The 12,593-nt window shown below is 38.6% G+C and overlaps 1 protein-coding gene across 1 annotated transcript in view; it reads left to right on the top strand.

Annotated features, from left to right (window-relative positions):
- Positions 1-12,593, top strand: part of RYR2 (ryanodine receptor 2) — a 765,551-nt gene that overhangs the window by 551,779 nt on the left and 201,179 nt on the right. The window contains exons 42-48 of the mRNA XM_042907783.1: positions 857-971; positions 2,346-2,478; positions 2,685-2,788; positions 6,834-6,969; positions 7,518-7,704; positions 9,850-9,955; positions 12,375-12,495. Of these exons, the coding sequence (XP_042763717.1) occupies positions 857-971; positions 2,346-2,478; positions 2,685-2,788; positions 6,834-6,969; positions 7,518-7,704; positions 9,850-9,955; positions 12,375-12,495 (902 nt within the window). The remainder of the gene's footprint in view (positions 1-856; positions 972-2,345; positions 2,479-2,684; positions 2,789-6,833; positions 6,970-7,517; positions 7,705-9,849; positions 9,956-12,374; positions 12,496-12,593) is intronic.

The following is a 12,593-nucleotide window of genomic DNA, read 5'->3' as shown; positions in this document are numbered from 1 at the left end:
TGTGCAATATAATTTTCTTGTTACATTACATCCATGACAGGAGTGTTTTGTAGGAAAAATCATATTGATTTAATTTACGTTCAAATAAAAATCAAGAGTTATTTATTTTTAATGTCTACTAAACATTAATATCCTTAGGAATGCCTTTACATACATATTATAAAAATATGTAATGGAATAGTAATAATGGGAAACATTTTGGGTATCATCTGCTTTTTTTTTTTTTTTTTTTTTTTTTTTTTTTTCAAATTGAATGTCCATTTTAATTTGCTGGACTTAGATTAGTTGTACCTGGCCTTGATGTGTATTCAGTTTCTCTTTGAGAATATGTTTCCTTTAAAAAAGCATTTCTCTGGAATGATAACACAAAATGTTATTAAACATACAAATATTGAATGTAGTGTGAAAAATAACCTACATGAAAAGCATAGATGTTTTTATATCAATAATTTATATGGGAATTTTCATAGAAACATGGTATAACAGTGACTCATATTTCTATACTAAAGAAGGTTGAACAGATGTTTGGATATATATAAAATTAGGAATAAGTGTCCAAAAGTATATTTCATATAGATGAATGTTTACATATTTAGTACCTTTCTTGTAATGGAAAAAAAAAATAGATAACTTGTATACTATTTTTGAGAGGCTATCGTTATTTTTTGAGGAAAACTCAATTAATTATGCTTATTAGCTTTTGCTTTTATTAACTTTAATCATGATTGTGCTTACTTTTTTGTTCATGCCAGGAATTATTTCCAAAAGATTTATCAGGACCTCAGATAAATTGTCATTTAAATTTTTCTCTGACCTTTGTGCTCCCCTCCCCCCCCACCTATATTGTCCTTTCTAGGGATATCATGAATAATAAAGTATTTTACCAGCACCCTAATCTCATGAGGGCACTTGGGATGCACGAGACGGTGATGGAGGTCATGGTGAATGTCCTTGGAGGTGGAGAGTCCAAGGTAAAGGAAAACCTTTGATTCTTAAGATGCGAAGAAATATGACTCCCGAGGGCATCCATTACATATTCTTAATGAGGATTTCTTAAATCTTCTTAGGAGGACTGTTTTTTAAAGAATAGCTTTCGAAAAAAAAAAAAAAAAAACATAATAAAACCTTATAGATTGAGAATTGAATATGTTAGTTATTTTTTTCCTTTGATATTGGCAACAGTTTCTATCTTATACCGTGTAATTTTCTGTCTCCTAAACTGTTCCCATTTAGTGGTTATTTAGAAACTTTAAACGTTAATACTATGCTAACTTTTCGAAATTCTGAATTATAAATTAATGTCCATTACATAAAAAGTCCAAAATACAAAACATGTTCTTCAGACCCAGACATTCCTCTTGATTTAGACAACAATTAGTTCCACTAAATTCCTGATCCAGGCCAAGTTTTGAAGATGGTGCTCTGGAGTATTTGTTTTAAGACTATAAAGTTAATTTTTTAAGTGATCCAAAATTAAAATACAGTTCTTTAAAACTAAATGAACAAGAGTAATAAAACAGGCAACTTCATGTGAATCAGTATAATTTCATGACCTATGATTTGCAAAATATATTTCAGTATTTTTGGAAATGTTAAGATATATTCTTCAAAATATGGAAAGGAGTCCATATTTCTCATGTTCAGTTAGACAGACTTACAAAGATATTTATAAAGTATTCTGTTAGGGAGGGACTCAAGAGATTCATCTGGGGTATATTAGAACAAGATTTGGCCCTCAGGGGAGATGTATTTGATGGGATCTAGCATGCAGACCTTCTGGTCAAGGGGCTCATCACAGTGACAAGTCGGGCAAATCAGGGAAGGTGTGAATCCTGGAAACTTAAAAACAACAACAATAACACCTATGGTAAGAACGCCCTTCTGTGGTTCCAGGTAGTGGAACTTTTCACAAGTGGTCTCATTGAACTTTCCCTATCTTACCCCAAGTAAGTATTATCATTCATTTTAATCCAGTTTTACAGAACTGAATCATTGAGACGGAATATCATCCCAAGGAAGCACAGCTAACGGGTAGTCAGGATTCACAACTGAGTCTGCCTGAATGCTGACTAGGTTTGTGCTGCCTGTAGATTTAGGGCTGTAGATTAGTTCCAGATCAATTCATACAAACCTCTGATAATGAGGTTTATAAATTAGTGCTGGTTTTGTTCTTCAATGGCTCAAAGACTAGGTGAGTTAAAGTCGAGACAAATGATGGTCTTCAGTCTCAAAGGCTTGGCACCCATGGGCACCCATGGAATGACAGTGTGATTGGATCTCAGTTTCTGAACTCAGTTTTCTGAAGACCATTGGCTCTCACCGCTAACTAAATGCTCTTTATGTAGGAAATCACTTTTCCCAAGATGGTGGCCAACTGTTGCCGTTTTCTTTGTTACTTCTGTCGTATAAGTCGGCAGAATCAAAAAGCTATGTTTGACCATCTCAGCTATTTATTGGAGAACAGCAGTGTTGGTCTTGGTAAGTAAATTCGTGGCTTTAATTTCACCTTTAAGATAAAAAGAATATATTACAGTTAAAAATTAAACTTTAATGGAAATTAATTTTAGATTAGTGCAGTATGTGTCGTATTTAGAAATGAAATTTTGAGGGAAAGTATGTTTTTATATAGCCTTCATGGTTGCCGCACAATCTGGGTTTTGTCTCAATGTTGTTTGAATTAACAGCCTCACCAGCAATGAGAGGTTCAACACCGTTGGATGTGGCAGCCGCATCAGTGATGGATAATAATGAACTGGCCTTAGCTCTGCGTGAGCCAGATTTGGAAAAGGTAAGCAACATCCATACCCCTGTGTGTGTGTGATGCTTGTTTATAGTTGTTTTTCAAGATTATTTAAATATAACTGTAATGGAGTCATAGTTATATTGATACAGTCACATCTATTGTGTACTATAAACATGTTACATATATTACATATAGCATATAATTGTAAATTACAAAGAACAAGAAACTTGAGATAAAGTGTTTCCTCTGATCACGTGCATTTTTCTCTGGAAAGGGAATGAACAAAAAGTATCTGTTGTTCCTTTTGTTTTAGTCGTACAGTTTCAATTTCTTCCAAGGTTGTTTTAACATCCCAAAGTACATTTCGTATCCTATAGACATATATTCCAGGGCAAGGCATCCGTGACATATTAAGACCTTGCACTGTAACCAAGTTCTTGAAACCCCATACATGTTTGCCGGAACATAGATAAGTCCCGCCCCCAGTGTTGTCGTTGTGATTGCACTCTAAGTAGTCTCCCCGGTCCCTCCCTTGCTCCCCTATTTAGCAGCCAGAGTGAGCCTCCTGAAAGGATCTTATTAACCCTGTCTACAATTCTTCCAGAGACTTCCTGCCTCGCTTCAAGTAAAGGCATTGTGATAGCTTCTGACTCATCTGATTTCACATATCCGTCTTATTTCATTTCCTGCAATTCTCCTCATCTTTTCTGTTTGCTCCAGCCACGCCGATTGCGTTCCTGCCTCAGGGACCCTGTGCTCACTGCTCCCTCCATCTGCAGTATTCTTCTGCCTTATGTCTTCCTGGCTCTTTTCCTGACACCCTTCCACTCACTCCAAGTCACCTTTTAGTCTAGCCCTTCATGCTCATGCCATTTAAGATTGAAACTTCTTCTCTGTCTCCTTTCTTGTCTTTGCTGCTTTCTTTTCAACAGTTGAAAAAAAACACATTTGTAGGGGCATCTGGGTGGCTCGGTCAGTTGAGCATCCAACTCTTGATTTCAGCTCAGGTCAGTGATCCCAGGGTCCTGGGATCGAGCCCCACGTCAGACTCCACACTGAGCGTGGAAACTGCTTAAGATTCTCTCTCTCTCCCTCTGCCCTTCTCCTGTGCTCACTCTCTCTCTCTCCGAAGGAAAACAAAAACCACACAACAAAAACATATTTGTGTATTATAGAGATGAATACACATTTTCATATTATTTATATTTCTGTAAATACAGTTTAATATTTATAGTCTAAAATCATATTTTAAAGCAAATATATTTTACTAAAATCTGTATGTTTGCATATTTTTAGAAACCGGCTCCTTACCATAGCAATAAGGCCAGTGAGTCGCGTGCTCTCTCTCATTTTTTGTTTTTTTTTATTTTTAAAAAATATTTTTAATGTTTATTTATTTTTGAGAGATAGAGGACAAGTGGGGGAGGGGCAGAGAGAGGGAGACACAGAATCGGAAGCAGGCTCCAGGCTCTAAGCTGTCAGCACAGAGCCCGACACGGGGCTCGAACCCATGAACTGTGAGCTCATGACCTGAGCTGAAGTTGGATGCTTAATCGACTGAGCCACCCAGGCGTCCCTAAAATCTTTTTATCTACACACGCATTAAATTGGCTACTATTTAAAAAGTTGACTATACCAAATGTTGTGGAAGATACAGAGCACCTGGAACTCTTACCTGTTGCTGTTGAGATGAACAATGGTGGAGTCAGTTTGGAAAGCAGGTTGGCAGTTTCTTCACAAATTAAATGTATCCCTGTCCTAAACGCACACCTAGCCCTCTCACTCATAGGTACTTGCTCATTAGAAATAGGAATGTATGTCCACACAAAGGTGTGGACATTGCTGACAACACTGTTCATCTTAGCCAAAAACTAGAGACCGTGCCCATCAGGTGATGAATGGATAAGGAAACACAGACTATTTCCATATGCGGTGGAAGGCTGTTATGAAGCAAAGGGAAGGAATGAAGTCTTGACATGTGTTGCAATGTAAATGACTCTAAAAATCATTATTCTGAGTGAAATAAGCCAGGCACAGAATGACATACATATCTTTATATACATATATATACAATTATATACTTACATGCATTTATACATTTACATGCTATATATACATATATATATATATATATACACACATGCATGTACATACATGGATTTTATGTTTATACATGGATTGCATGTTCTAGAATAGACCAGTTAATTTGTAATGACACCAAGCAGATTGTCAAGGCATCCACATGCAGGGAGGGATGGATGGGTCCTGAAGAGTGATGGAAATGTTCTATTTTTTTCTTAAGTTTATTTATTTATTTTGAGAAAGAAAGCGGGAGAGGCAGAGAGAGAGAGAGACAGAATCCCAAGCAGGTTCCACGCTCTCAGCACAGAGCCCAACATAGGGCTCGAACTCACAAACTGTGAAATCATGACCTGAGCTGAGATCAAGAGTTGGATGCTCAACCAACTGAGCCCCACAGGCTCCCTGTGATAGAAATGTTCTGCATCTTGACTGTGCTGTGTTTTCACCAATGCATAAATCTCTCAAAGATCACTGAACTTATACTTTAAATAGATGAGTTTGTTGTACACAAATTATACTTCAGTTTGGTACAAAATATTTTTAGCTAGATTGTTTATTTCTTTTTCAAGCCGATTTAACTTGATCTGGGTTAATTTGGTTGATAAGTTGCTTGACTGGCAATCTACTGCCATTGATAATAACATAGGGATTTCTTTTAAAACTGGACCAGTTATGAAATTTGCCAAGGATCAACATTCAATTAAAATGGTAATTTAAAAGGCAATGATAAGCAGAAAATGTAATGTGTTAAAATCAGTAATACTGAAAGGTAAGTAATACTTGCCCAAATTTTATAGACAGTGAAACCATGGTTCAGAAGGATCTAGTAAATAATGCAGAAAAGATTTGAACCCAAGGTATTTGAATATAAACTTAAATTGATAATACCATGTTGAAAGTAAATTCACTTTTCTAAATATCACTGTATCTCAGATGGGTCTTTCAGTATCTCCGATGGATTCAGGTTTTATGCTGGGTGAGGGGTCTTTAGACATTTTTAAAGTTTATCAAATATATCATAATATATATATATGTATATATATGTGATTTATATATAATGTATAATACATGTATGATATATAATGTATAATACATATATGATATATAATATAAATGTATATATATATACACATATATATATATATGTGTATATATATATACACATATATATGCACACACAATTTTTTAAACATAAGTTCTACATCCAATGTGGGGCTTATCTCACAACTGCGAGATCAGGAGTTGCATGGTTTACCGACCGAGCCAGCCAGGTGGCACAAATATGTTTATAGATAAAAGTCTCAAATTAAATGCTGTGAAACTTAGGAACATTTTCTTTCATAGAGTTGATTTATAAATATTTTTATTACGATAGCACTTTGTTATGATTTATAAATATTTCTTAATTCTAAGGTTTTGCTAAAGAGAGTTCATGTGTTGTCATGAGGTTAAAAACAACTTGCAGGGGCACCTGGGTGGCTCACTCGGTTAAGCTGCCTACTCTTGATTTCGGCTTAGGTCATTAGGTCACAGTTCATGAGATCGAACACCGAGTTGGGCTCTGCAATGGCCGCATGGAGCCTTCTTGGGATTCTCTCTCCTCTCTCTGCCCCTCCTCCCCCAAAATAAATAAACAAACATTTAAAAAAACAAAAACTTGCAAAACCACATTCTTTTTTTTTTTTTTTAACTGTTTTATTTGCTTTTGAGAGAGAGAGAGAGAAACAGAGCACGAGCAGGGGAGGCACAGAGAGAGGGAGACACAGAATCTGAAACAGGCTCCAGGCTCTGAGCTGTCAGCACAGAGCCCAATGCACGGCTGGAACCCATGAACCGTGAGATCATGACCTGAACTGAAGTCAGATGCTTAACCGACTGAGCCACCCAGGCACCCCAAAACCACATTTGTTTTAAACTGTCCTTTGAGAATATCATGTATTATGTATCGTATTAGCATCTAATGACTTCTGACCCACAGGATAACACATTTGCTTATCATTGTTTGTAGGTAGTTCGATATTTGGCTGGTTGTGGACTGCAGAGTTGCCCGATGCTGGTATCTAAGGGTTACCCAGATATTGGGTGGAATCCAGTTGAAGGAGAGAGATACCTTGACTTTCTCCGATTTGCTGTCTTCTGTAATGGTAAGACTAATTGCTTTGGGTCTTTTTTTGGTCATGATTAAAACTGCATAAAAATAGATGTATAAAATAATAATATATCCTAGCATTTTCATATAAGAAGCAAATATTAGTAAAGAAAAAGTTAGTAAAATATTTTATAATCAGTAGTTCGTTCACAGTAATAATTTAATTTCTAATATTTCTCTTGAATGCGATGCTTTTATTATTAAACTAACATTTTTAGGCAGTTACAAGTTCTTGTAAATTTTAATAATTGGGTCCTAATTAATAGGTAGGCTTATGGCTTCATTTCCTATAATGAATTAACAAGGGTGAAAAAACTATGCATCTGTAATGCTTTTTACTTTCCAAATTTTAAGTACAAGAAGCTTTCTGAGTCTTGTGTACATAAAACTAGTGATTTAGGTCGAATTCTAGCTTTATTAGTGACTATGTCCTTTGGTTTTAGTGATTTTTCTTTAAATCTAAATGAATGAACACAACATCGATTGGCTCAGAATGTCCATATAACCAATGTTTGTGTGTTCTTGTTCCTCGTTTGATTTTAGGGGAGAGTGTGGAAGAGAATGCTAATGTTGTGGTGAGGTTGCTTATCCGGAGGCCCGAGTGTTTCGGTCCTGCTTTGAGAGGGGAAGGTGGGAACGGTCTTCTTGCAGCAATGGAAGAAGCCATAAAAATAGCCGAGGATCCCTCTCGAGATGGTCCCTCACCGACTAGCGGATCCAGTAAAACACTGTAGGTCTAATATATATACTCTTAGGAGCAAATTATACTCCTTGTCTTGAAATTTTACAAAATATGATTGGCATTCTGTCAATTGCAATAGAATCCTCTGGTACCCATGATTTCTGCCCTTGGAAATCCAATGTGTTAGACTTGGAAGAACGGATGCAGGGCGCCTGGGTGGCTCCATCGGTTAAGCATCCGACTTTGGCTCAGGTCATGATCTCAGAGTTTGTGACTTCGAGCCCTGCATCAGGCTCTGTGCTGACAGCTCAGAGCCTCGAGCCTGCTTTGCATTCTGCCTCCCTCTGTCTGCCCCTCCCCCATTCACACTTGTTCTCTCTCAAAAATAAACAAGCATTTAAAAAAATTAATGAAAAAAGAAGAATGGATGGAATTTGCTGTGGGTATAGCTTGAATAAAGAGAAAATAAGGAAGATGGGGTGAATGTAGCAGGGAGAAGTTTAGGTTGTTTGGAGGAGATGTATTTTGTGAATTTTTTCCCGGGGGGGGTGGGGTGGTATGGCAAAGCGAGTCATTACAAACCATGGCAGACAAGATTCTGAAATTGTAGGAGGGTTTGGTGGGAAGCTAGCTGGAATGAGTTTTCAAGATAATAGTAAGAAATTAAGACCTTTAGCAAGAGAATGGGGGACTTAACTGGCATAGTGGTAAAGCCCAGAAAAGGGGGCGTTGTCATTCTGAGGAGCAAAATGCTTGATTAAGGTACAATGGCTGATATGGGAGGCAGTAGCTACCTTACATTTCTACATAGGAGACATTATTAATACTTGATTCCAGTAACGGACATGAGTCAACTCAGGCATGTTGCTTCACAGTTTTTATCTGTGGGGTTGAGTGTCTTGCTAACAGATCCTACTCCCATGCTACTGACCCCCCTGGAAAAGATAGAATGTAGGGCTTACTGGAGGCAAATTTCCATGCAGAGTAGTCCTGCAGACCCTCATTCTTGTATACACAGACTAGGCCTAGATGTTTTGTCCATGTCAAGTCCAAGGTGGTTTCAGACTGGGAGTCTTCCGAGATCATGTTACATGTTTATCAATTAGCCACAGAGGAGCTAGGTGGCCCTCAGTTTCTCTAAGTAGTGGAAAATATATCAAGAGATCTCTGGCCCAGGACCACACCAGTGAGTGTGTACACAGTGCCCTGGGAGCAGCATTGCATGCCAAGAGGATGTGGTCAGCAAGGCCTTGCTGTCTCCCTGCAGACTGCTAGGTCCAGCTGAGCCACCTACCAAGGGAGGGGTGAATGATGTGATCTTCCAAGGCCATCTAGATTGGTCCCTCATTAGCAAGATAATGAGGTCTTTGTTTTTCTCACAGAGATGGGGAGGGAGACATGTTGGATTATATGGGAGTGGCTGGGTGGGGTAGAGTACATGGTAAAGAGATAGTAAGTGAAAGATAATCACATTTCTAAGTACTTTCTCTGAGCCGAGCACTGTCCTAGGTGCCTTACATTTGCTATCTTATAGGACAGATCTTTGTCACCTTTTTTGTAGATGTAAGCTATTTATAAATAAGTCTTCTAAACAGGGGCACCTGGCTGGCTCAGTCCATTAAGCTTCCCACTCTTGGTTTCAGCTTAGATCTCACAGCTCATGATGTCACAGTTTGTGAGTTTGGGCCCCATATTGGACTCTGTGAGGACAGTGCAGAGCCTGTTTAGGATTCTTTCTCACTCTCCTTCTCTTTCTGCCCCTCCCCTGCTTATGTGCGCGCGCGCTCTCTCTCTCTCTCTCTCTCTGTAAATAAATAAATAAATAAGCTTAAAAAAAAGGTAAGTTTAAACTTACCAAGTCTTTCCATTAGTTATTTTCTTTGTTAAAACAAAGGTTGTCTGCCTCTAGAAATAAGCAGATTCCATCAAATTAGCAATTCTTTTTTTCGTTTGAGGGATTCTCAATATTAAAGTTCCCACAAATGTATTCTTGGTGTCTGGTCTTTAACTCCTTGTTACTTCCCTTTAAAAATGTCAAGCTACAAATTAATCACATACATGAAAAGTAGCAGAAGAGGCAGAATGAATTACCTTGGGGATCCCTTTTCTCCAAGAAGTATGTAATAAACGCGAAGTGTCATTTTATCATCATGTTTCCTTTGCTTTCTGTTTCTTTTGAACAACCTACAAAAGTGAGACAGAAGAGGAGGAGGATGACACTATCCACATGGGGAATGCCATCATGACGTTTTATGCAGCTTTGATTGACCTCTTAGGACGCTGTGCTCCTGAAATGCATGTAAGTGCTTTGGGGCCCAAGAACAGCGATCCTGGCTTATCCATCTATGTGAAGAATCCACAGGGCCACCTGGGTGGCTCAGTCGGTCAAGTGTCCGACTCTTGGTTTTGACTCAGGTCATGATCTCACGGTTCATGATTTCGAGCCCTGCGTTGGGCTCTGTGCTGGAAGCAGGGAGCCTGCTTGGGATTCTCTCTCTCTCCCTTCCCCACTCACGCTGGTCTCTGTCTCTCCCAAAATAAATAAATAAAAACAGAAAACAATCCATAGCCGGCAAACATCATAACGGCATCCAAAACCAATAATCTCCACGCTCCATTAAAAATAATAGCAGCCGCCTAATTGCTGAACAAGTGTTTATTTAGTTGGAAATGCCTTGGTTGTAAAATTAGTAATGAGATTTCAGTACAAGTCATTAGTGGAATAGCCAGTTACATCTATATCTCTCAAACACATTCAGCCTCCCTGTACTTTAAGAAGAAAAGAATACATTTTTCCTATAAATTTCCTCTGCTAATTTAGTGCATGCAGAGAGAGAGAGAACAACAGCTCCCGACAAGAGTCATTTTCTTGGTGCGCAGTATCTCGTCTCTGAGGGAGCTGCCATATGCCCGTCACTGGTTTAGGGGAAAGTGGGAGTGCGGGTGGTTACAGAGATGGAAACAGCTATTCAGGCTCTATGGATTGGTGTTTTCTGAAATGTTCTGATGGAGAAGAAATTAGAAGTCTCCTGGAATGGTACTTACTTTTACTCCGTAATACATTCCGATGTTTTGTACTTTATTTTACCCTAACCGGCTTTGTTTTATTCTATCGTATTCATTTTAAAAGTGCTAGCTTTTAAAGGCTCATAAAATTAGCTTCATGGCCTGGGAATGGGAAAGACCACAGAGATCGAAACACAGTGAACAGTGCTGGGGCATATGGCAGATACACGTCTAAACTGAAAAGCCCTTGGGACTGTTGCTTACAGATCACATCTTTCTACGTATGCTTAGGATCTGTGGGAGTTTTGTGCGTTTGTTTTCGTGTTGTTTTATTTTTCTCTCCTTTTTTCTTTCTTTTTCTTTTTGTTTTTTTGTTTTTTTTGTTTTTTGTTTTGGTCTCCTTCTCTCATGGCTGTAGGTTAAAACCTTCGTGTTTTCTTGGGGCACCTGGGCGGCTCAGTCGGTTAAGCGTCCAACTTTGGCTCAGGTCATGATCTTGCGGTTCCTGAGTTCAAGTCCTGCATCTGGCTCTCTACTGAGAGCTCAGAGCCTGGAGTCGGCTTCGGATCCTGTGTCTCCCTCTCTCTCTGCCCGTAACCCCCACCCTCATACTCTGTCTCTCTCGAAAATAAACATTAAGAAAAATAAAATCAGAGAAAGCCTTTAAAAGAAAAAAAAAAAACTTTCATGCTTTCTTGACATAACTTTTTCGTTGTGAACAGAGAGGAATCCCAGCGTGGAGAAATGTCAGAATGTTAGAAGGACTTGGAGCCTGTTTGTATGCTGGAGGTGATTGCATACAAAAAACTTGATGCTCCCAGTATCTGTTCTCTTCTCAGTTGACATGAAAGATCAAAGGAACCAGGAAATTATGCCAATAAATGGAAATTTTGTGCTCTATTAAACTAGGAGGAAAAAAACCAAGTGACTCAGTAAGGCGCTAAAGTTGGCACTTCTGAAATTTATTCATCTTCTGTATCGATTGGTTGAAGACCTCCCATGTGACAGAGATTGTACTTGTGTTTCTCACCTTGTGGGGAAGGAAACAGGTGCCCCCCCCCCCCACTCCGAAAGCCCGTGGTCTGTTCCAGAGCTTTGCTGAGGTTCTTGACATATCGCATCCAGTCTTTACGAGTCGTCCATTAGCCAGTGACAGCCTCAAAAACCTGTCATGATTCATACTCACGTTTTCCCCACTACATCCTAAACCCTTCCTTGGGAGAAATTAGTACGGAATATGGATAAGGATACAATTACATTTTCATCCCAAAGCAAGAAAGAGGCTAAATCAATCATAAATATTACTATGTGTTCTGGGTCCGAAGATAATTATTTCATTGTATTTATTGTTCATGTTACGATAGGTACTTATATATAATTTTGCGAGGTAAGCCTTCGTAGCCTTATCAGATTTTCAATGTATTTTAGTACCTGCAGAGGATAAAAACTACTGTTTTGATGGTTAAACCACTGGGCCTATGCTGTAGTACATGATTTGGCCTATGCTGATGTCAGCAGTACTGTGTGGACGAGTAAATATCTGTCTCTAAGCCTAAAATAACAAATACTGTGAGAGGTCTAAGTTTATACGCATAATTAATTAGCAGAAAATTATTTTAGATGGGGAGACCCATTCTTCAGATTTTCTGGATGGAATTGTAACACTGATTTCACGAAGCTGTTCTAACGTTCCTTCGTTTTCCTTCATGTAGTTGATTCATGCTGGTAAGGGGGAAGCCATCAGAATCCGGTCAATTCTGAGATCCCTAATTCCACTGGGAGATTTGGTGGGAGTAATCAGCATTGCTTTTCAGATGCCAACAATAGCCAAAGGTAAGGCCAGCTTCTTTGTAATTCAGTGGGGCATTGGAGGACATGATGTTTTAAATACTACCATCAGCACTCAACATTCCCCCCAACACCTCGCCCCC

Source organism: Panthera leo, chromosome D2 (genome assembly GCF_018350215.1).
Source record: "Panthera leo isolate Ple1 chromosome D2, P.leo_Ple1_pat1.1, whole genome shotgun sequence".
Taxonomy (NCBI): Eukaryota; Metazoa; Chordata; class Mammalia; order Carnivora; family Felidae; genus Panthera; species Panthera leo.
This window is presented reverse-complemented; position numbering and strand designations above follow the sequence as displayed.